This window comes from Salvelinus alpinus, chromosome 5, assembly GCF_045679555.1.
Source record: "Salvelinus alpinus chromosome 5, SLU_Salpinus.1, whole genome shotgun sequence".
NCBI lineage: Eukaryota > Metazoa > Chordata > Actinopteri > Salmoniformes > Salmonidae > Salvelinus > Salvelinus alpinus.
The window spans coordinates 53,209,565-53,234,599 of NC_092090.1; the positions used below are offsets into that span (position 1 = coordinate 53,209,565).

At 44.0% G+C, this 25,035-nt stretch overlaps 1 protein-coding gene across 2 annotated transcripts; it reads right to left on the reverse strand.

Moving 5' to 3' along the window:
- Positions 1-2,935: 2,935 nt before the first annotated feature.
- On the reverse strand, positions 2,936-23,321 carry LOC139576314 (zinc finger MIZ domain-containing protein 2-like). 2 transcript variants are annotated; one of them, XM_071402263.1, is made up of 9 exons: positions 20,781-23,321; positions 19,310-19,475; positions 16,706-18,890; positions 16,195-16,255; positions 15,888-15,983; positions 15,730-15,792; positions 14,473-14,669; positions 13,788-14,010; positions 2,936-3,749 (listed from the first exon to the last, which is right to left on the reverse strand). In XM_071402263.1, exons 7-9 carry the CDS (start codon positions 14,667-14,669, stop codon positions 3,654-3,656), a joined length of 516 nt encoding a protein of 171 aa, XP_071258364.1. In that variant the 5' UTR covers positions 15,730-15,792; positions 15,888-15,983; positions 16,195-16,255; positions 16,706-18,890; positions 19,310-19,475; positions 20,781-23,321; the 3' UTR covers positions 2,936-3,653. The 2 variants fall into 2 exon arrangements, with proteins under 2 accessions (XP_071258364.1, XP_071258365.1); XM_071402264.1 differs by lacking the exons at positions 15,730-15,792; positions 15,888-15,983; positions 16,195-16,255; ... (1 more) ...; positions 19,310-19,475; positions 20,781-23,321 and adding an exon at positions 15,283-15,383.
- Between the last annotated feature and the right edge of the window lie 1,714 nt (positions 23,322-25,035).

Sequence of the window (25,035 nt, forward strand, 5' to 3'; positions counted from 1 at the left end):
TGCTCAGTCCTGGTCCTGGGAGTCTGCTGGACTGTTGTCACTCTGGCCTTGGCCAAACACACCTGAAACCAATAATGAATGTTTCACTAAGATCCTAAATCTGATGTCTGGTGTGTAGGGTTGAGGCGCTACAGGGACCCCTAGGGGCCGGACGGGTGACCTAGCTATACTGTGTAAAAAGAGCTCTACAGTACTATTATGCCTATTATATTCATTATATGGTGGGTGTACTGTTTCTGTGTGTTAGCATGTAGGTGTATGTGGGTTTTCATTAAACTTTTGTTCTCCAAACCTTTCCCTTGAGACATAAAAAAAAGATGGGAAGTAAGTTGGGTTGATTATTGAATTATCATTTATCTAGTTCAGTCTTAAACTTATTACATAATCTCTTACCTTGCTTGATGACTGTGGGCATTTTTGATTACTTTTTCTTGTTCTAAATCGAGATTGCTAGAAGGGTCATGGGTCATAGTAGATTGTGTAGAAATGCAGGAAATGTGCTTTAGATGCCCCCCCCTCCAACGCCATATGTGGGGAAGCTGTGCAAGCTGTCCATCCCAGGACCCCTGTCTGTGAGAGGCCTGACTAGAAGGAGGCCATACAGTGCCTTCAGAAAGTGTTCATACCCCTTGACTTTTTCAAAATGTTGTTGTTACAGCCTGAATTTAAAATGCATTAAATGTAGATTTGTTTTGTCACTGGCCAACACACACTACCCCATATATATATATATACAGTACCAGTCAACAGTTTGGACACATTAAGGTTTTTCTTTATTTGACTATTTTCTACATTGTAGAATAATAGTGAAGACATCAAAACTATGAAATAACACATATGGAATCATGTAAATCAAACAATATTTTATATTTGAGATTCTTAAAAGTAGCCACCCTTTGCATGATGACCGCTTTGCACCCCCTTCGGCATTCTCTCAACCAGTTTCATGAAGTAGTCACCTGAAATGTATTTCAATTAACAGGTGTGCTTTGTTAAAAGTTAATTTGTGGAATTTCTTTCCTTCTTAATTTTGAGCCAATCAGTTGTGTTTGAGCCAATCAGTTGTGTTGTGACAAGGTAGGTTTGGTATACAGAAGATAGCCCTATTTGGTAAAAGACCAAGTCCATATTATGGCAAGAACAGCTCAAATAAGCAAAGAGATGGTGTGATGGTGTGGGGTTGCTTTGCTGGTGACACTGTCTGTGATTTATTTAGAATTCAAGGCACACTTAACCAGCATGGCTACCACAGCATTCTGCAGCGATACACCATCCCATCTGGTTTGCACTTAGTGGGACTATCATTTATTTTTCAACAGGACAATGACCCAACACACCTCCAGGCTGTGTAAGGGCTATTTGACCAAGAATGAGAGTGATGGAGTGCTGCATCTGATGACCTGGCCTCCACAATCACCCGACCTCAACCCAATTTTGTTACCTTGTATTGTTTTGTTTTTTCAAGCATTCTTTTTTTATGTAAAATTACATCTAACCATTATTTCACACCTTTATTTCTTATGAGTTTTCATGTTGATATTTTTTTGGGCAATGCTGACCTATTGTGAATGATCACATAAATGTCGGATCAATACATACAATTCTGAACATGTTGTCATTTATAATGCTAATACAGAAGCACCAATACATTGTCCAGTACACTTATTGTATGCTGTTTTCATGTACATTCCCTTATGTCAAAGCTTCTAAGGTGACTCACACTTAACTGTATTCTGTAAATAGTTACAAAACATTACAAATGCAATTGATATCCAACAGTCCATGATTAGCTCTGTTGACCATGAGAGCATTTTTCTGAGAAAATGGGGTGAGGCATGCTATTTAGGCTCGGAATGACGTTGCCCGTTGTTTACCTTGTTACCTGGCAACGACCACAAGGGTATTTCAAAGAGCTTTCAGTCAAGGCGAGCTCATTAATATAACCTCCCAGCCCATTATCCCTAGAATTTCTAAGCAAACAGCTGGAGGCAGGGCTTTCTCCTATAAAGCAATTTTTTTATGGAATGGTCTGCCTATCCATGTGAGAGACGCAGACTCGGTCTCGACCTTTAAGTCTTTACTGAAGATTAATCTCTTCAGTAGGTCTTATGAATGAGTGTAGTCTTGCTCAGGGGTATGAAGGTGAATGACAAGGCACTGGAGCGACAACCCGCCCTGGCTGTCTCTGCCTGGCCGGCTCCCCTCTCTCCACTGGGATTCTCTGCCTCTGACCCTATTTACGGGGGCTGAGTCACTGGCTTTCTAGTGCGCTTCCATGCCGTCCATAGGAGGGGTGCATCACTTGAGAGTGGGTTGAGTCACAGACGTGATCTTCCTGTCCGGTTTTGCGCCCCCTCGGGCTTGTGCGGTGGAGGAGATCTTCGTTGGGCTATACTCAGCCTTGTCTCAGGGTAGTAAGTTGGTGGTCTGTTGATATCCCTCTAGTGGTGTGGGGGCTGTGCTTGGCAAAGTGGGTGGGGTTATATCCTGCCTGGTTGGCCCTGTTGCACCCTCTACAACCATTGTGATTATTTTTTACCCTGCTGGTCATCTATGAGCATTTGAACATCTTGAAGAACAATTTGGCCTTAATGGCCATGTACTCTTATAATCTCCCCCCGGAACAGCCAGAAGAGGACTTGCCACCCCTCAGAGCCTGGTTCCTCTAGGTTCCTTCCTAGGTTCCTGCCTTTCCTAGCCACTGTGCTTCTACATTTGCATTGCTTGTTGTTTCGGGTTTTAGGCTGGGCTTCTGTATAGCACTTTGTGACATCTGCTGATGTAAAAAGGGCTTTATAAATACATTTGATTGATTGATTGATTAACTCTGCCTGTTTTTTCAGACTTCCTGGTAGTTTTGTGAGAAAATATACAATTTATTGAATTCTGAGTGTTAGGTTCTAACTAGACATAGTAAAAACTCACGGAAAACTAATAAAGCTCAAACCAAGTTTATTCACTCACTGGGTCACACAGCTGCAGAAGACAAAGACATATTTACACAAGTACATATATTTATAACTTCCTCCTGTGCTGAGTGTACTCCTTACACATCTGGACAGCCAATACATCTCAGTTGCTAGGCAGGAAGTTAAGTGATATGGGTAATACACTGTCCCTTCTCCCTTCATGTGACCTGACCTCGGCCCCCATTCCTCACTAATCCACCCTTATCTGTGACCGCAACCATGCGATTGCCTTTTCCCTTACTTAGTAACATTCCAAGCCCCTGGCTCATATCCAACCTCCATTGACCCCTACACATTAACTTCTGGTGTAGCAAGTGTTTCAAATTACAACCCAACAACTGAAACCAGACTGTGGCCCTTCTCCTCTCCATAGGATACCTAATATCTGATACCAACCTGCTCTGACAGAATGTAAACTCTTTGCATTCCCCTTGCTCCCTCAGTAACATGAATAAGGATATTTCATATTTAACGTTTATAACCCATCAGTCCCCCATTTTGAACATTAACTCCATACTGTTCAACATTATATAAACTTGGAAATTACTTATAAATGTACAAAACAAAAAACATGAAAAAAAACAAACATGATTAACATTCTCAGTTGATTTGTATGTTTACACCTCTGAGCAGCCTAATGGCCTCTGATCTATAATCACACTATGCACACTCTTACTCCCCCTTCTATTGGACAACTGATAAGGACATTTCAGCTGGAGCTTTTGACTTCCTACATTTCAGCCGGAGCGTTTGACTTTCTCCTTTTCCTCTTTCGGGTTCCTATGAGAGTGATCAAATCAAATCAAAATTGAATTAGTCACATGCGCTGAATACAACAGGTGTAGACCTTACAGTGAAATGCTTACTTACGAGCCCCTAACCAACATTGCGGTTTCAAAAATACGGATAAGAATAAGAAATAAAAGTAACAAGTAATTAAGAGAAGCAGTAAAATAACAATAGCGAGACTATATACAGGGGGGTACCGGTACAGAGTCAATGTGCGGGGGCACCGGTTAGCTTAGGTAGTATGTACATGTAGGTAGAGTTATTAAAGTGACTATGCATAGATGATAAGAACAGAGAGTAGCAGCAGTGTAAAATAGAGGGGGCAATGCAAATAGTCTTGGTAACCATTTGATTAGATGATGTTCAGGAGTCTTATGCCTTGGGGGTAAGAGGCTGTTTAGAAGCCTCTTGGACCTAGACTTGGCGCTCCGGTACCTCTTGCCGTGCGGTAGCAGAGAGAACAGTCTATGACTAGGGTGGCTGGAGTCTATGACAATTTTTAGGGCCTTCCTCTGACACCGCCCGGTATAGAGGTCTTGGATGGCAGGATGCTTGGCCCCAGTGATGTACTGGGCCGTACGCACAACCCTTTGTAGCGCCTTACGGTCAGATGCCGAGCAGTTGCTATACCAGGTGGTGATGCAACCGGTCAGGATTTATTTTTTATTTCACCTTTATTTAACCAGGTAGGCTAGTTGAGAACAAGTTCTCATTTGCAACTGCGACCTGGCCAAGATAAAGCATAGCAGTGAGAACAGACAACACAGAGTTACACATGGAGTAAACAATAAACAAGTCAATAACATGGTAGAAAAAAAAAGAGAATCTATATACAATGTGTGCAAAAGGCATGAGGGAGGCAATAAATCGAATAATTACAATTTAGCAGATTAACACTGGAGTGATAAATCATCAGATGATCATGTGCAAGAAGAGATACTGGTGTGCAAAAGAGCAGAAAAGTAAATAAATAAAAGCAGTATGGGGGGTGAGGTAGGTAAATTGGGTGGGTAGTTTACAGATGGACTATGTACAGCTGCAGCGATCGGTTAGCTGCTCGGATAGCAGATTTTTAAAGTTGTTGAGGGAGATAAAAGTCTCCAACTTCAGAGATTTTTGCAATTCGTTCCAGTCGCAGGCAGCAGAGAACTGGAAGGAAAGGCGTCCAAATGAGGTTTTGGCTTTAGGGATGATCAGTGAGATACACCTGCTGGAGCGCGTGCTGCGGGTGGGTGTAGCCATCGTGACCAGTGAACTGAGATAAGGCGGCACTTTACCTAGCATAGCCTTGTAGATGACCTGGAGCCAATGGGTCTGACGACGAACATGTAGCGAGGGCCAGCCGACTAGGGCATACAGGTCGCAGTGGTGGGTCGTATAAGGTGCTTTAGTAACAAAATGAATGGCACTGTGATAAACTGCATCCAGTTTGCTGAGTAGAGTATTGGAAGCTATTTTGTAGATGACATCGCCGAAGTCGAGGATCGGTAGGATAGTCAGTTTTACTAGGGTAAGTTTGGCGGCGTGAGTGAAGGAGGCTTTGTTGCGGAATAGAAAGCCGATTCTTGATTTGATTTTGGATTGGAGATGTTTGATATGAGTCTGGAAGGAGAGTTTGCAGTCTAGCCAGACACCTAGGTACTTATAGATGTCCACATATTCTAGGTCGGAACCGTCCAGGGTGGTGATGCTAGTCGGGCGTGCGGGTGCAGGCAGCGAACGGTTGAAAAGCATGCATTTGGTTTTACTAGCGTTTAAGAGCAGTTGGAGGCCACGGAAGGAGTGTTGTATGGCATTGAAGCTCGTTTGGAGGTTAGATAGCACAGTGTCCAAGGAAGGGCCGGAAGTATATAGAATGGTGTCGTCTGCGTAGAGGTGGATCAGGGAATCGCCCGCAGCAAGAGCAACATCATTGATGTATACAGAGAAAAGAGTCGGCCCGAGAATTGAACCCTGTGGTACCCCCATAGAGACTGCCAGAGGACCGGACAACATGCCCTCCGATTTGACACACTGAACTCTGTCTGCAAAGTAGTTGGTGAACCAGGCAAGGCAGTCATTAGAAAAAACGAGGCTACTGAGTCTGCCGATAAGAATATGGTGATTGACAGAGTCGAAAGCCTTGGCCAGGTCGATGAAGACGGCTGCACAGTAATGTCTTTTATCGATGGCGGTTACGATATCGTTTAGTACCTTGAGCGTGGCTGAGGTGCACCCGTGACCGGCTCGGAAACCGGATTGCACAGCGGAGAAGGTACGGTGGGATTCGAGATGGTCAGTGATCTGTTTGTTGACTTGGCTTTCGAAGACCTTAGATAGGCAGGGCAGGATGGATATAGGTCTGTAACAGTTTGGGTCCAGGGTGTCTCCCCCTTTGAAGAGGGGGATGACCGCGGCAGCTTTCCAATCCTTGGGGATCTCAGATGATACGAAGGAGAGGTTGAACAGGCTGGTAATAGGGGGTGCGACAATGGCGGCGGACAGTTTCAGAAATAGGGGGTCCAGATTGTCAAGCCCAGCTGATTTGTATGGGTCCAGGTTTTCCAGCTCTTTCAGAACATCTGCTATCTGGATTTGGGTAAAGGAGAAGCTGGGGAGGCTTGGGCGAGTAGCAGCGGGGGGGGCGGGGCTGTTGGCCAAGGTTGGAGTCGCCAGGAGGAAGGCATGGCCAGCCATTGAGAAATGCTTGTTGAAGTCTTCGATTATCACGGATTTATCGGTGGTGACCGTGTTACCTAGCCTCAGTGCAGTGGGCAGCTGGGAGGAGGTGCTCTTGTTCTCCATGGACTTTACAGTATCCCAGAACTTTTTGGAGTTAGAGCTACAGGATGCAAATTTCTGCTTGAAAAAGCTGGCCTTTGCTTTCCTGACTGACTGCGTGTATTGGTTCCTGACTTCCCTGAACAGTTGCATATCGCGGGGGCTCTTCGATGCTATTGCAGTTCGCCACAGGATGTTTTTGTGCTGGTCGAGGGCAGTCAGGTCTGGAGTGAACCAAGGGCTATATCTGTTCTTGGTTCTGCATTTTTTGAACGGAGCATGCTTGTCTAATATGGTGAGGAAGTAACTTTTAAAGAATGACCAGGCATCCTCAACTGACGGGATGAGGTCAATATCCTTCCAGGGTACCCGGGCCAGGTCGATTAGAAAGGCCTGCTCGCAGAAGTGTTTTATGGAGCGTTTGACAGTGATGAGGGGTGGTCGTTTGACCGCGGACCCGTGGCGGATACAGGCAATGAGGCAGTGATCGCTGAGATCTTGATTGAAGACAGCAGAGGTGTATTTGGAGGGCAGGTTGGTCAGGATAATGTCTATTAGGGTGCCCATGTTTACGGATTTAGGGTTGTACCTGGTGGGTTCCTTGATGATTTGTGTGAGATTGAGGGCATCAAGCTTGGATTGTAGGACTGCCGGGGTGTTAAGCATATCCCAGTTTAGGTCACCTAACAGAACAAACTCTGAAGCTAGATGGGGAGCGATCAATTCACAGATGGTGTCCAGGGCACAGCTGGGAGCTGAGGGGGGTCGGTAGCAGGCGGCAACAGTGAGAGACTTATTTCTGGAGAGATTAATTTTTAAAATTAGAAGTTCGAACTGTTTGGGCATAGACCTGGAAAGTATGACAGAACTTTGCAGGCTATCTCTGCAGTAGATTGCAACTCCTCCCCCTTTGGCAGTTCTATCTTGACGGAAAGTGTTATAGTTGGGTATGGAAATCCCAGAATTTTTGGTGGCCTTCCTAAGCCAGGATTCGGACACGGCAAGGACATCAGGGTTGGCAGAGTGTGCTAAAGCGGTGAGTAAGGCAAACTTAGGGAGGAGGCTTCTGATGTTGACATGCATGAGGCCAAGGCTTTTTCGATCACAGAAGTCAACAAATGAGGGTGACTGGGGACATGCAGGGCCTGGGTTTACCTCCACATCACCCGAGGAACAGAGGAGTAGTAGGATGAGGGTGCGGCTAAAGGCTATCAAAACTGGTCGCCTAGAGCGTTGGGGACAAAGAATAAAAGGAGCAGATTTATGGGCGTGGTAGAATAGATTCTGGGCATAATGTGCAGACAGGGGTATGGTGGGGCGCGGGTACAGCGGAGGCAAGCCCAGGCACTGGGTGATGATAAGAGAGGTTGTATCTCTGGACATGCTGGTCTCAATGGGTGAGGTCACCGCATGTGTGGGGGGTGGGACAAAGGAGGTATCAGAGGTACGGAGAGTGGAACTACAGGGTCCATTGCAAACCAAAACAATGATAATGATAACTAGCCTGAACAACAGTATGCAAGGCATATTGATATTTGAGAGAGACATACAATAAGGCATAAAGTGATTGCAGGTCTTGATTGGGAGAGCTAGCTAAAACAACAGGTAAGATAACAGCAGCAATAACAGGGTGCTAGTCTAACACAGCAACAACAGGTAAAAATGGCGACGACTAGGCAGAGAGGGTCGGATTAACTACACACAGATCCTGAGTTAAAGCACAGAGCCGACAGATAAAACACAAATAAACAGAATGGAGTACCGTGAATTAATGGACAGTCAAGCATGCATCAGCTATGTAGCCAAGTGATCATAGTGTCCAGGGGGCAGCCGTAGATGGAGCAGGGAGGCCTCCACTAAGCTAGCACGCGGCGTTTAAAGTTAGTAGCCCGGGGGGTGGTCTGCTCAGACGGAGGGGGTCTGCTCAGACGTGGTCGTGTCGACAGAGAATCCAAGCCGGATGGCGAAAGAGAGGTTGTGAATTGTAGAATTGTGTTTGCTAACTGGTGCTAGCTTCGTGGCAGTGGCGCTAGCTGCGCTAGCTGCAAGCTAGCTGTGAGGATCAGAAGTAGTGGCTCAGGGATTACGGCAGGAGTCCGGCGTTGTTGTCGAGAGACAGTCCGATGCTGGTAAATTGGTGAGTAATATCCAGGCTAATAACAGGGCTGGTGTCTGTGCAGAAGGTAAAAGCTACTAGCAGCGGCAAAAAAATGGCTAAATTAGCTTGTAGCTAATCCAGTGCTCTCGATGGTGCAGCTGTAGAACTTTTTCATGATATGGGGACCAATGCCAAATATTTTCAGTGTCCGGAGCAGAAAAAGGTGTTGTCATGTCCTCTTCATGACGGTGTAGGAGTGTTAGGACCATGATCATTTGTTGGTGATGTGGACACCAAGGAACTTGAAACTCTCAACCCGCTCCACTACAGCCCCGTTGATGTGAATTTGTGTGTTCGGCCCCCCTTTCCTGTAGTCCACGATCAGCTCCTTTGTCTTTCTCACGTTGAGGGAGAGGTTGTTGTCCTGGCAACACACTGCCAGGTCTCTGAGCTCCCCCCTATAGGCTGTCTCATCGTTGTCGGTGATCAGGCCTACCACTGTTGTGTCATCTGCAAACTTAATGTTGCTCCTGATGACATACCTAGTCTGGCAGATACCCCTGACGGAGGCGCTGTCAAAGGGGACGGAGAAACAACAACAGGAGATTGGGAAGGAAACATCCCTACCATCGATTTCTTAACAAACAGTGAACGGTAGAAGAACGGTAGAATGCCTTGACAGCAACAGCGGCAAACCTAGAAGAACATGTAAAAACACCTAGCACCTAGCACTAGTACACCAATGGAGACAATGGCAAAACCACAAGAAAGTGGGTTGATGCAGAAAATCTGGACACCTGTTACCAACTGGGGTAGCCACAATGAAGAAACTACCCCAGAATCTGACATTGACCAAAATTTAGAAAAGCAACAAAACATGGCTGATATAAGTGGGTTCAGTGGGGCAGCAGGAAAAAAAATAACATAGAATGGACATTTGTATACTGTGTAGCAAATCCCCCATGACAGGTGTAGTAATAGTACCTAAACCTGCGACGTTTGAGGTTTGTGCAAATGGTGCAAACTAGATGACGTGAAACTTGGACATTTCATCCTGCTGACTAAATTATCTGTGCCATGTGCAAAAAGGGGGACTGCCCCTTATGAATATGTTTAGAGTATACACATAGTATAATGGAATATAACTATGTACTCAATGTAACAGTTGCTGAATGATAAATTATGTTAGACCTTCTGAGTTTCAGTTTGCTTAGACATGTAAGTTACATAGGGTTTTCCGGTTACAAGAGTCCACAGAACATGCCCTTAATCCTCTAACAGGTTTTTTCACTTATGACCAAATAGTGGTTAGAGAGGTGTCTGTGAGGGAGGGCCATGTTTTTAGGTGTCATATTGTGACAAGGCTGTGGGTAACTGGTGAAAGGAGTCAGGCGCAGGAGAGCTGAGATGCGTGGACAAGGTATTTATTACAATAGAACACCAGTATAAACACAATACTACGGTGCGGGAAAAATACCGGTACCACGAAATAAACGGGCGTAATAACAAAACCCGGCAACAAAATACCAGCCGTCAGTAACAGCCTGAACAATAGAACAAACACGCACACAAACATGGGGGAAACCAGAGGGTTAAATAATGAACATGTAATGGGGGAATTGAAACCAGGTGTGTAGAAAACAAAGACAAAACAAATGGAAAATGAAAAGTGGATCGGCGATGGCTAGAAGGCCGATGACGTCGACCGCCGAGCGCCGCTCGAACAAGGAGAGGGACCGACTCCGGCGGAAGTCGTGACATATCGAGAACGACGTTATAAAGGTTTCTGAGGTTTAGTTTATTATTTTTGATGTTTTAATTGTTTTTCTTTTCTCATGCATAACAAAAAATCTCAGGCAAGGCTAAGAAATGCATGCATATGCTTTTACACTGTATGTTGAAGGATAATTGGCTTGAGGGGGGGGGGGGGATCTTATACTTCTTTCTAGCTATGTGAGGGGATATATTTGGTCCTGGTTATTCCTGTAACTGTGTTATGGCCTGATATGTACTGTTGCTATGGTTATACCTCTTGGGTCTTTTCTAGAACATGGGTGTCCCTTTCAGAGGAGTTAGCAGGATGACATGTCTGGTTATTTCTGTAAAGTGCCAAGGACTGTTGCTATGGTCCTACATGCATGCACCTGTCTTAAGGCGAGCACATGTCTGTATTTTTTAACAATTGGTGTGGCTCTACAGTTTCCATGCCCTAATGTGAAACCAAACTAAAATTAGTGCAAGGCAATAAGATAACGGTGGCTAAATGCCAGAAGGGATGAGTCATTAAGAGGTATAACTGTGTGTGTGTGACGTAAGGAGGAAAAATGTATAAGTAGTATGTGCCAAGACTGGAAAGGTAGTTGTTTTCATGAACCAGCTAGGCTTTTATTATGTTGTAATAAAAGTCTATTTGAACTCACAGGCTCCGGTATTTGGGAAATATGATTGACTGAATATTTCCACTACACAATTCACAGTTAATGAACGTCCCCCGAACCTAAGAGCAAAGCACATCATTCTTGTGGGGCTGTGGCTTGGGCAAAAGAGCACAGAAATTAATTATTTCCTTCAGCCCTTTGTTGATGAGTGTGTTTCACTTGAGGGTGAGGGCTTGACATGACAGTTGAGAGGGACACCCACAAATGTGTGCAGTTTACTATGTATTTGTGATTCCACTGCTCGTTCTAAAGTACAAAAGATCAAACAGTTCAATGTTGAACATGGGTGCACCTGGTGCTATCACAAAGGAGAAGTGGTTGAAAAGGGTAATGGGTTCACTAGATTGTATCCACTTGAGTGAGCCAGAGCCATGCACAGACAGTAAACACCGCAGAGAGGTTGCCTTGTTGGTAGAGTCAGGGAACATCATACATGGTGTTAAGGGCCGATCTCCTTTAATGTTCCTCACTGTTTTCAACATGATTGCCGGGTTTGCTTTTGATTACATGCACGGCATCTTAGTTGGCATATGTAGGCAAATGACTATACTGTGGTTTGAGTCCAAATATCACCCTGAGTACTGGTACTCTGGAAGAGAAATAGAGAGCGTAAATAAAAGATTGCTTGCCATAAAACCACCTGTAAATGTGACAAGACCACAACACTCAATTAATTTTCTCAAATATTGGAAAGCCACAGAGTTACGACACTTCCTGCTGTTCTATAGCCTTCCCTTTTTAAATGGGATTTTACCCAGGCAGTACTTACACCATTTACTGCTACTGGTGCAGGGTACCTATTGTCCTGCAGGATTCAACCTGGAATTGACTTGGTCCTGCAGGAATTGCCAGTTATTCTTTTTTTTTAATTGAACCTTTATTTAACTAGGCAAGTCAGTTAAGAACAATGACAGCCTACCCCGGACAACACTGGGCCAATTGTGTGCCTCCCTAAGAGACTCCCAATCATGGCCAGATGTGACGCAGCCTACTTTTTGGAAGCAAACCACTCGATTTCGTCTCTGCGTTATATTGGCATCGAACATGTCACCCTCCCTAGGAGAGTGGGTGACCTTGATAATTTATTGTTAAAACGACCCTTTGGTCTCAACGTAGACTTTGATCTGAAGCCATTCTTGTGACTTTGCCATTGTTTGTAAGCTTGTGTAGTCTAAAATGAATCTATGATCGTATGCTATCCATTTGTTTTTTGTACGCTGCTCTTTGTATGCCATTTTAATATTTGAGAATTAACCAATGATATTAGGCCACTCTTGGCCATGATTACAGACACCTGTATGTCTTTTGACACTATATAAACGAGTCATCCTGCAGTGTTTGTGATCATACCCTGATGAAGACAGCTTGGCTGTCGAAACGTTGGTAATTACATTTTTGCATCTGAGCTCCTACAGTGTGCGGCTCTCCTTTATTTTGAAGTTTTCTACTCCGCTAGCCAGCACCTCGCCTAAATAGGTGTGCGTTTCTTTTTCTTCTAGATTGCAGCCTGGATTCAAACCAGGGACTGCAGTGACACCTCTTGCGCCGAGATGCAGTGCCTTAGACCGCTGCACCACTCGGGAGCCACTCTGCGTTTGGTCCTGCAGGATTCCTGTAGGAATTGTCATGTTTGTGCAGTTTTTTTTACATTTCTGCAGGACAATTCATACTTCCTGCAGGATTTTGTCAATCCTGTAAGACTTTTTTGTAAGGGTATGCAAGAAATGGCGGTGGAAAAGCATTTATGCGCAAATATTGATATAATAACAATAATTTGAAATAGACTTGGAGTCACGTGATGACATGCTGTGTGGTCCTCCCACTTCGACTCAGGAAACAATGCCGTTTAGGCCATTAGGCTACAGATTAAATAAATGATGAACTTCACAGGGTGGTGAAAGTGCATGGTATGAGCTTGATGCTCCTTTCCAATAAATGTCGAGGGTCTTATTCTGGTATAATAATAATCAATGCTAGACTGCCGTTTTGAAAAATAAAAAACATTCTTGCTCTTATTCATAATCTCATCATGTAGACTAGTTTACCCGCACTGTATCTGAGTCATGGCTATAAGGGCTTCAGTTTTTGTCAAATACACATAAAAAGTAGATTATTTTGCATTTTAACTAACCCTAACCATTTTCCTAACCTTAACCTAATTATTATAACCTGCTACGTTAATTCTGCTAACCTGCTGCATAAATTCTCCCAACCTGCTACAAAAAGTCAAATCTGACGTTAATTCAACAAAAGCTGGATCCCTTCTAGCCATTACCCTGTATCTGCGAGATGTTGGCTAGAGTGCACGAAGACCAGAGTAGACACATTTGGTATTTAACACAACAGATTGTGACAAAACTATTGGTAGAGTTGAAAATGTGATGGAAACACATTGAACATTAGATATAAATAAAGGTGGAATGAGTTCTCTCACTCTGTCTCCCATTGACTGCAGCCTGGTTGAAGGTGTTGTAAACTCCACCGACTCCCCTAGCCATCGCTAGTGCATTTAGTGTGTTGCCCTGTCCATTGAACTGCTCTGACGGAAAGGCAAATCACACAACACTGGTTTGTACTCTGGACTCTAGTTTGGGTATTATTACAGTAGCCAGCAAGGGCATACACACACATAGGAGGGAGGGTATGAAAACAGCACAGCCCAACAGGCTGTGTAACAGAGACAGGAATAGGGGTTTGACAGATAGTGGCACTAGACAGCGTAGGTAGCATTACCTTGTAGCACTGTCCTGGATGGGCTGGTCCTGAGGGGTACTGGCCCATGTTTCCCTGCTGCATGGGCATCTTGTGGCCTTGATAGGAGGGAGAGTTGGCTGAGCACTGGGGCCACAGGCCCCTGTGGTACTGCATGGGCTGCCCAGGGTAGGGTCCCTGACCAGGAGCAGGGTCAGCCATGCCTGGACCATACTGCTGCCCGGTAAAGCCCTGGACCATACTGCTGCCCGGTAAAGGAAGAGACACAGAGGGGGCAAAATGGAACCGAGATATGTGTTGACCTCAAAACAAAACTGGGCACACAAATATATTTCTGTATGACGAGGATACAAACAAATGAAAGCTATAACGTTACCGAGATAAACCTCACCAAATAAGGAAGTTGAGCTTAAGCTCGCAAAATCTGATACCCAGAGTTTATTAAAGACTAACGTTTACTTGCTGAAATGTGAAGGGACACCTGACTACTATAAGAGAATGGCCCATGTTGAAGTTGGACACTAACAAAATACAACTACATTACGTTAAACTCAATATAAAGCTCAAGCTTAATAAAATAAATAAAATGTACGTAGGTGTTAACGTAGTATTGTAATTCAAACTGTATATTTTCAACTTATGGCTGTCAGTCTACAAATGGTTTGCATTAGAAAATATGTGAAGTCATTCGCTGAGGGAGACTCACCTCAGCATTGTATGGGCATTTGAGTCCCTGCTGCGGCCTAGTGGGTCCCTGCTGAGCCCTGGGGTAGCCTGGGTGTAGGGGCATCCTCTGGCCCTGAGGGGCCCCATTGACGGAGAACAAGCGGGACCCATACCTGCCGGGGACATGGGGCCCGGGTGTTGCATGAACTGTGTGTTGTAGCCCGCACCGCCGCCCATCTGAAAAGTCCTCTAGGTTAGTGTGGGCATGATATGGCAGATGAGATAAAGGAAACAGAAGTCACTTTGATGTTCTCTGTTTTCCCTGGGTTACATGGTTATAATAACGTATAAATACGGTCCATATTGAGCAGTGTTGCAAAGTCGAAGAACTTCCCTCTGTTGAACATGACATAAAGCCACACACTCCTATAGCCAGCAGGGAGTGCAGTATCCACTCAGACCCACAGAGGCCACCATTTTGGTTTATTTTTCAGCACAATACATGGGTCTTGCAGGCAATTCCCATACGGCGCATGTGTCTCAACCCCTGGCTTGCGGTCATCCTGAGACCACAGTACTACTATAGCAGACAATATGCACTACAGAGTAGGATTAAGTTGCCACTGGACGCTGATCTTGGGTCAACAATTGGGCTGGGCCTGGGCTATATATATATCTGTCTGTCTGTCTCTCTGATGCTTCAGACCATCATTCATATGTGTTTCTATATAATACATCGGCACCCACCAATAGCAAACCCCAGGCCTGCATTTGGACCAATAAGACCATAGATGTTCTTTGCAAAATGAACCTATAGGACAAGAAATATGATGGTTCTTCATTGAACTACCTTGTGATCTTGCAGAGCCAAAAGTGTGCATAGGAAATAATAGTCACGCAAAGGAGACTGACGTCAACAATAAACATCCCAAACATGGAGCACAGCCACCTGAGGAGAGAAAAATACCATCTCCTTAATGGGAATAATCATCTCTCTCTCTCACACACACACACAGAGGAGGACTGGGACCAGATAATGATCATTTTAGGCAAAAATAACAAGTTGGACAGGCCCACTGGGGAAAAAATTGACCAGCACATCTGGCATTTTGGGCAGTCTGCCCCTGCACACATTCACACAGACACTAACACTGATTCACACAACCCCCATAGGCTTACATGAGATCTTCTTTACTGAGTGACTAGCATTAAAGAGATGGTGACGTGCTTTTATATATTGATAATTGATAGATAGGAACAAATAGAAGTAACCAGGAGAGGATCAACGAAAACCTACCTTCACGTTTTGTTAAATTGGTGCCAATAAGGTAAGAAATGCTCGCTGGTAGGAAAGCCATACCTACAAATCAAACGCAAAACACTGTCAAACAAAGGAAGGACTATTTCATCCATACGATTTACTGGAAAGAAAAAAAACATGACGTAGGAACGTACCAAGCTGCCATTTGGGAGAGCACATGGTCTGCATCATTCAGATGGGAAGTGTGGGCTCCAGAATGGCAACTCCCATGTTGGCGAAGCACAGAGAGCCTGAAACCAAAGCACCAAGGTCAGCTCACTTCTGTTTTACGACTATGTCTGCATCCCAAATGGCAATGTAATCCCTATTTAGTGCACTACTTCACCCTGGCCTGGTCAAAAGTAGTGCACTAATAGGGAATAGATTGACATTAGGGACACTTTCTCTGTGTTTAGCCTTCCTCTTTGATTTGTTATTCTGACAGTCAAGGCCCAGACTCACCTGCACAAATGAGAATGTAGGGGTCCTTCAGTAGGGTCAGCAAAGGAGTGCCCTCCACACTCTGTAAATTAATGTGAAATGTTAAGCCGGAGGAGACAGAGAAAATGTCTTGTTTTTTCTAGCGTGAGGGAGGAGACCTCTGAAATGTCAACATTATAAAATAAAACAACGTGTAATTTAATGCAATGATGGCTTCTGTTCGGTGCATCTTGAACGACACTGATTCGTACACACTCTGGCTCAATCCGAATTTGTATTTCCGTGGTTCCTCACATCCTAGCTCCTCGCCTTCTACTCTATAGTATTGGAAGAGAAGGTCCAAAGTCCCTCCTCAGGCCTTCTTCTGTAATGGTTTTGTGAAGGAGGTGGGACATAGCATTTGAGGAATCAAGGAAAGATGAATTGAAATAAAGCCCCATTTTTTGATTTGATCAACTCAGTTATGTTCATTCTGTGGGTGGGTTACATTCATTTTTTTTATCTTGAAAGAAAAGGTGAAAAGTATACTCACATCTGGTGAAATATTTGATGGCAGAGATGTAACACTGTGTGTTTAGAGAGTCAGTCAGCATTAAGGAACATTCCTAGAATATATCTTGTCCTCTCCGAACAGTACAAACAGCTTGCCTGTCTAAACTCGTCATTCTGATTGGTAGCCACAAGAGATAATCTAGTAACACTTGACATTAGTGCTCTTATTACTGTGTCTCATGTAATTACAGTGTAACAACAAGTATAGTAATTTCCCATATTACACTGTACCTAACCATAACCCTAACGTTGGCCCGACCCTAAGCAATGCAAAACACATTATAAGTACAGACTTTACTGTACAAGTGTAATGATAATTGTTATTACTCATTATTACCCTGCACTGAGTAATTACAATACTTCTTACACTGTAATAACAGGAATAATTACACTGTAATAAGGTCACTAATGTAAAGTGTAACAGATAAACGGAAATACTGAAATACTGCCAGAAAGGCCGAGATCAAGAAAGGAGCAGTCTTCCCCAAAAATGAATACATCACACTGCCAAATGGCGCTCCAACTGTCAAAGACAGTTTCAAGAAAAAATTATTGATTATACATGTATTCCACTTGATGATTTCATATTTGGCATGTTTTAGTGTAAGACACGTTTCATCATAACCATTTGCTATTTAGCAGATGCTTTTATCCAAAGCATCTTACAGTAGTAATGTGTGCATACAGTACAATTTCGTATGGGTGGCCACAGTGGGAATTGACCCCACAACTTACAAGTGCCATGCTCTACCAACTGAGCCACACAGGACCACCAGGATCTGCTCCTTTCTTAATCTTAGCCTTTCTGGCAGTACTTCATACCGTCACACTGTTGTCTCTAACTTCTTGCCCTTTGTGCTGTTGTCTGTGCCCAATAATGTTTGTACCATGTTTTGTGCTGCTACCATGTTGTGTTGCTACCATGTTGTTGTTATGTTGTGTTGCTACCATGCTGTGTTGTCATGTGTTGCTGCCTTGCTACGTTGTTGTCTTAGGTCTCTCTGTATGTAGTGTTGTGTTGTCTCTCTTGTTGTAATGTGTGCTTTGTCCTATATTTATATTGTATTTATTTGTTATTTTCAATCTCAGGCCCCCGTCCCGCAGGAGGTCTTTGCCTTTTGGTAGGCCGTCATTGTAAATAAGAATTTGCTCTTAACTGACTTGCCTAGTTAAATAAAGGTTAAATAAAAAAAGGGGAGTAACTCACCGAGAACCCCCATGGCCAGTCCACCCAGAGCGATCCCCATAGCTACGCCTCTCTCCTCATTATTTGTGTACACACTGGCCAACATTCCCAGTCTTACAGGAGAAGACATGCTTTTCACTTAGACATTAAGATGCTAGGACAAAATGGTTCATATTCTATTGCAACACTGGGGAATTAGGATATTTTTGTGAAACACAAAACATGGAGGAGAATGAGGAACCAATTCCCTGAAGAGAGCAAGCTAAAAACAACAAGGTGTATGTACCTGAAAAGGCAAACACTGACAACCACCAGACACAACCAGCGTTACTATGACTGCCCTGTGGTAAGATACAATCAAATCTGAAGATGACACATTGGAGTTGTGAAACAGTCATGGTATGTATATTAGAGATCACTACCTCAATTATATCTCATTATCAACTGTGTGTAACAAGTTAGAAGTGTGTGTCAGTGTCAGACACGCATACTTATTGTTGAAACAAACATGATGATGAAGCCAGCAAACATTGGTATGTGATGTCCAACTCTTGGGGGAAAAGATAATGATAAGATTAGAACCAGTTTCTATTGTATTTAATCAATTTCAATAAATGCGAAATTGAACACCGTCCTAGCAAGCTGTGATTTTGTCACACACACAAAACACTTGCTGTGAAGCCGGAACATGTACCTGTTGGTCAGGGGACCCACAAAGGGGTTGATCAGAAGCTGCACCAGAGCCTTGGAGGCAAAGAGGAGTCCCACACGAACATTCTCCTTGTCCAAGAAGGCACTGTCCTCCTGGCATGTGCTGCCTTTCACCTGGCTGGAGTTTCTGGAGATGTTGAAGAGGAGGGCCTCAGACAGGTTGCTCTCAGAGCACCTGATGCTGTAGGAAGTGTTGTCGTAGAAGGAGTTGACCGAGGCCAATGTGAAGCCCTCTTCAGAGAGCCTCTGCATGCTGGATGAAGGTGTCCTGTGTAGGAGGATCCAGGGCATATAAAAACGTTGGGATTATGGGTACTGCGAGATGACACATTTGGGTTTGGAGGAGACTGTGCACTTTAAAAGGCAGGCGAAAGGAAAGGAGGGAACCCTTTTGTCTCAGTACTGGGGAGGCACAGTGGATCTACTCCATGAGGGGGAATGTGGTCGCACTGCTCTCTGTCAACCCGAGTTATTCTCTGTGGGGTCTAGAGGTCAAGCCAGGTAAAGGCAAATGCTATGGTCACGCTAGCTGCACTGTTGGCCCTGCAGCTAAATATTAAAATGGGTGACGTGCCTTTTTCAATACAAATATCACTACCCGATCTAAGGTACACAACTACATGCACATTTGAAAGTGTGTGTTTGTGTGTACGTGTGCGTGTGTGTGTGTGGGTTGTCTGGACTCACCGACAACAGTAAGCAGCATGCTATCCAGTAGTAGGGCAACACACGACCACCAGCACCAATCTGGAGGAGCCTCTGCTCTGTCGTAGCAACTCTCGCACCCACGCCAAGGGGTTGAACAGCGACATAGCTCTCCACGTTCCCTAGGACAATAGCTACAGAACAGTTCCTTTTTTGGATAAGAAACAGATATGTTGATAATTAAAACATATTTGAAAATATTTACATTTGATTACCAATTTAGTCACAATAAGGTCTCCAAAACCATGTCTGTATTATCGTTACACCACTACAGTTGAGTTAGTCCTAAACTAACTACACACAAACTACACTCTTAGAAAAAAAGGGTTCCAAAAGGGTTCTTTGGCTGTCCCCATAGGAGCATGCTTTTTGGTTCTAGGTAGAACCCTTTTGGGTTCCATGTAGAACCCTCTGTGGAAAGAGTTTTACATGGAACCAAAAAAGGTTCTACCTAGAACCAAAAAGGGTTATTCAAATGGTTCTCCTATGGGGACAGCTGAAGAATCCTTTTAGGTTGTAGATTGCACCTTTTTTTCTAAGAGCGCTGTCATAATGTTGTATTGATTAATGTGACGACGGCTGCTCAATGAATGATTAACGGTTTATAATTACGTGATTGTGTGGAGAGACGGACCAAGGCGCAGCGTGATTAAAGTTCCAAATCTTTATTTTAGTGAAACTTTCAAACAAAACAAGACACAAACAACTACCGTGCAGTACTGAAGTGTTACATGCACTCTCTCAAAAACAATATCCCACCAAGCAGGTGAGAACAGGGAACCCTTAAGTATGATCCCCAATTAGAAACAAAGATAATCAGCTGCCTCTAATTGGGAACCATACTCAATCCCAAAACATAGAAACAAAATGACTAGAACACTAGTCACACTCTGACCTAAACATCATGGAGAACCAAAGGCTCTCCATGGTCAGGGCGTGACAGATTAAATGAATCAGGTAATTATTAACTCATTAACCTGGGGCACAAAATGGGAGGGTTTTGGCTTTATTGAGTTTCTATTTACCAAATTAACTCAAAGAATATCAGGATATCGATTTTACAACAGTCGCTAATTAACTAATTTCCTTTACAGTCTCATTCTGAACGTCGCATAATCCAGGAATCTACACAAACCCGAGTCTCACTAAATAAGTCAATACCACACCAATTGAGTTGATCATTTATTTACTAACAAGCTAAAATTATAATATAAGATACACATACATAAACACACAGTCTAGGCTATTGATTAGAACGTAGTACAATGAAACAGGTCCCTAGCAGGCCAAAACAATACGACAATCGTTACACAAAATGGGGATTTCAAAAGAGAGAGAAAGAGAGAGAGTGCACGAGAGAAAAGCGCACTTGGGTACATTTGTCAACTATGCTTATTTTAACCCTTGCCCCGAACTGCCGCTCTTATGGGTCAGAATATAATGATGTAATTACGTTTTGCAGGTCTCTGATGGGGTGCCTCTTCGTGGACCGCGTTCTAACTTCTCTGATGACAGCACGCATTCGGTTGCCAGGTGTAACTCTCTGTTTGTCCTCACGATGTCAGTGTCCTTACTATTAGTGGAATGTTTCCTCGCCCTTGCTCTGAAAGGGGTTCTTCGGAGGACGGCTAATCAGCCGTGTAGATGGTTCCAGCGTGGGAATGAAAGTAGTTTAGATACACGATTCCTTGTAGAGTGGTGACCGGGTGGTCCTGCTTGAATTCACCCTCTTTAGACACAGTTACTCATCCGTACCATAGATTGTAAAAAGGTTTGTTGGTCAATTTCTTCAACAGATGATCAGGTCTACATAATTATCAAACATACATTAGTAATGGAAAGGAAACACAGACTCTTTGTTTAAGTATTAAAATACTCATTCAGTAATACAATTGTAGGCAGAAGTTGGTACAGAGTACAGTATATAATAGCTCTCCCCAGGTTCTGCAAAATGTCTAAGACATCCTGTAACTCATAGAGCCTCTCCCAGTCCTCCTTGCGTGAGTTTCCCTGACAACAACATTTTAATAAATCTAACCTCTCCCTGACAGCAGCAACCAGCAATTATCAGCAATTAAAAGCTCAGAAGTGGGTTGACCGAAACTTGACCTTCCATCACAAGTATAGAGTCATAACAAGGTGAACGAGTCCAAGCATCTTCTGACAGGTGGCTGTTTTCATCAGGCCTGCGGCAGCCTTGTGTTCTCAGAACCTCAGATAACCATGGTGGGGCCCAACAGGAGGAGTATGAACGTACTGTAGGCGGTTTTCGTCTTCTGATAGTGTCTGAAGGGCACAACACTCAAAACAGGTTTTAACACACACAGAGTTTATCATAGCACAATATATTAACCCTTTAAAAGGTATGAGGCCTTGGTTTAACCCTCTTCAGGTTCCTTTGTCTTCTTCAACCTTGTGTTGAATTTTGGGTATACAACTAATTTGGACATTGGCTGGAGCTCGTGGTCGCTTAGTCTGCTATGTTACTTCACATGTTTTATACCCTCGGGTCAGAAATGGGCGTTTCCACCTTTAGGGCAAGTTCTCTGGTCGTAACTAGCTACGATGCAAGGTCTGGATTTGACTCAGATCCGATTTAGACAACCAACTTCACATTACATCTTTACAAAAACATTCTCTTTGATCTGGACATTTTCCACACAACGTACAGTATGCAAACCTCAAGTACATAGTGTGAAAACTCTTCAAGTTATAATGTTTTCGTTATAACATCGTCATTTAACTTTGAATAACATAACAAAAATGACACTCATTTTCATATTCCCTCTATTGTCACTACTACCACGAAACATATTGTCCCAAAGTCCATTTATTGCATGTTACTGTTCAGAGGTAGGTTCTCCATAGGCCCATCATACATTCCATCCCTCCATACTGAGAGGACAAAGGGGATTTTGTCTGCTGCCTTAAGATTTACAATGGGTAGGAGGTGTAATGAAACCCCCCACCTCCATAACTCTCGATCTGTCCCCCACTGGTGGGTGTGAGAGATATCGCTGTAGGATTATGGTCTACGGTAACCTGACCCGAACAGGCCAGTCATGACAGTGTACATCAGGTTTACTCTTCTCATCTCAAATATAAAACTACAATAGTAACTGATCTGAAGGGTCTCATCTCTCTGTGTGTACTACCTCTAATGTTACCTTTCCCTGACCTGCAGCCACCACTAATGCACCCTCCGTTTCAATTTAATAAACTGGGATGCCCAGCCAGGGCTACAGTAATTGTGGTAGCTAATGGAGTGAGCTGGTGGCTGCTGCCTGAATGGTCAGGCATGGTATTTCTGGAGAGACATTTGGCTCTGAGGATGGTGTTTTTGTCTCTCAGCAATAGGATTAGACTTCCTCCAGGGCCCTCTCAGAGCCCTGCCTACTGTGTTCTGTTCTGATCAAGGTCAAGTGTAGCCTGCTTGCCTGCTGTGGTGCTCATAAACTGTAAATAAGGACTGGTCCATATGTCAAACATACGTCTGATCGCACAGCTCCATCCTTTCTCCTTACACAACATGCTAGTCAACAACAAGTGTGCAAAAGGCTCAGTACACACAGCACCAATTGTCACGCCTACTTCCGCTCCCTCTCTCCAGCGTTCAGCGTCGCCGGTCTGCTAACCACCGGCCCTGGCAACATTCATTACGCACACCTGCTCCCATCATTACGCACACCTGGTCATCATTATCTCCTTGATTACTCCCCCTTTATTTAGCCCTCAGTTGACAGCAGTCACTAGGTAGTATTGTTTTCTCTCACGTTCTGTACGCTTATCACATTTTGTTAATCTGCTTCGATTCATTATTGAACTCACCTTCTGCACCTGCCCCTGACTCCCAGCGTATTACGTTACACCAATCTCCTATGAAAATCACAATATCTTCCAGTAATAGAGGTGAATACGCAAAAAGTTGGTTATTTCTGAACATCAGGTTTGCATATAGCTTACTCTTACCTTCAGACATTATTATGATACATCATATAGCCTTTGGTTACCATGCATAACTGGTGGGAACAAAGCAATGGATAACATTACAATTCAGGTTTGAGTCATATTCCATGCATTATTTGGAGTGCCTTTAATGGTTACAGAACAAACTAAAATGAACATTTCTACGATTGATTAGCCTCATCCTTCATCAATTTCAGTTAGGTCTATAGAAAAGTATTGAGCATCCCTAGAGTCCAAACATTTTTTGTTTACTTTTTAGTGATATCCAATTGGTAGTTAGTCTTGTCCCATCTCTGCAACTCCAGTACGGACTTGGGAGAGGCAAAGGTCGAGAGCCCTGCGTCCCCCCCAAGCACGACCCTGCAAAGTCGCACTGCTTCTTGACACACTCCTTGCTTAACCCAGAAGCCAGCCACACCAATATGTCAGAGGAAACACAGTACAACTGGTGACAGTGTCAGCGTGCATGCGCCCGGCCTGCCACAGGAGTAGATGGGACAAGGACATCCCGGCCAGCCAAACAATCCCCTAACCCGGACGACGCCGGGCCAATTGTGCGTCGCCTCATGGATCTCGGGCGCAGCTGGCTGCGACACAGCCCGGGTTCAAACCTGGATCTGTAGTGGCGCCTCAAGCAATGCAGTGCCTTAGACCGCTGCGCCACTCGGGAGGCCTAGAGTCCAATTTGACCTGAGCCAAGATGTCTTACCTTCAGATGCATCCTGCAGATCCACATTGGGTACAAGTGGTCAACTCACCCTCCTGTTGCTCTATTTAAGTCCTGCTGTAGCCTTTTTTCACAAGTTAGTCACTCTACGTCTTACCCCTCACATAAGACACAGCCACCTCACAAACACACACATACACACTCCCTGGCCTGAGCTTGCTCTGCGTCACAAGGGGAAGCAATTATCTACATCTGCTGCTCTTTATTGAGAGGGGTGGGTGGGTGAGGGGGTGTGTAACCTGAGGCTGGTGTTGTTCACAATAAGGTTTATCTGCCATCTCACCCAAATGGACCCTTTTCAAACTGTGGAGCAACCTTTTCAGCAGGCCTGTTTGCATTTCATCTTTGTCCAATGGGCTCTGTCAACAGGTCCCTGTTGTGCTAGCGTACCAGGAGGAGAGTCTTGTAAACTGTTAACAAAAGGCAGCACATCCACTTCTCACTGTGTACACCTCCGAACCTGCTGCTGGAAAACCTGGAGCCACTGTTTGTTCACTGCTTGACATGCAAATGTAATATTATCAAATGGTAAAAGTGGTCCAATCAAAACATGTAGGATTTTAAGAATTCTGAAATCCACACTCCCCTCTAAAAGTACCATGTGAATCTAAGAGGAATAACTCCTCCATAGCTTGAATTATTTGCTTTGCATAAATGATATTCATGTACTGTTACTATATTTCTGTCAGCTTGAAATGTACTTACTACTAGTAGAATTAGTGGTGTGCAGGCTTTTATTGGAGTAGGGAGTACAGGCCCCTCCCTATCTTTTCCCCTTATGTTTTGATAGCTGAAATTCACCTGGAACTGAGCAGGTGCCATCGCCTACTAGCTTGAGGGTAGGTTTTTAAAAAGGCAGACCTGAATCAAACAGCCTGGACCAATGCAAGTTCACTCTCCCTGTGTGCACATGTGTACACATCATGTAAAGAGAGAGAAAGAGACAAAGAAAAATCGAATTGTATTATTCAGAATACAGCATGTGTAGACTTTACCGGGAAATGCAAGGCAACAG

Coding starts and splice junctions, on each gene's coding strand:
- LOC139576314 (XM_071402263.1), bottom strand. CDS start 14,669: ATGGGCGGCGGTGCGGGCTACAACACACAGTTCATGCAACACCCGGGC. Junction 14,011..14,472: donor AATGCCCATACAATGCTGAG/GTGAGTCTCCCT, acceptor TTTACCGGGCAG/CAGTATGGTCCAGGGCTTTA. Junction 3,750..13,787: donor ATCCAGGACAGTGCTACAAG/GTAATGCTACCT, acceptor TCACTCTCATAG/GAACCCGAAAGAGGAAAAGG.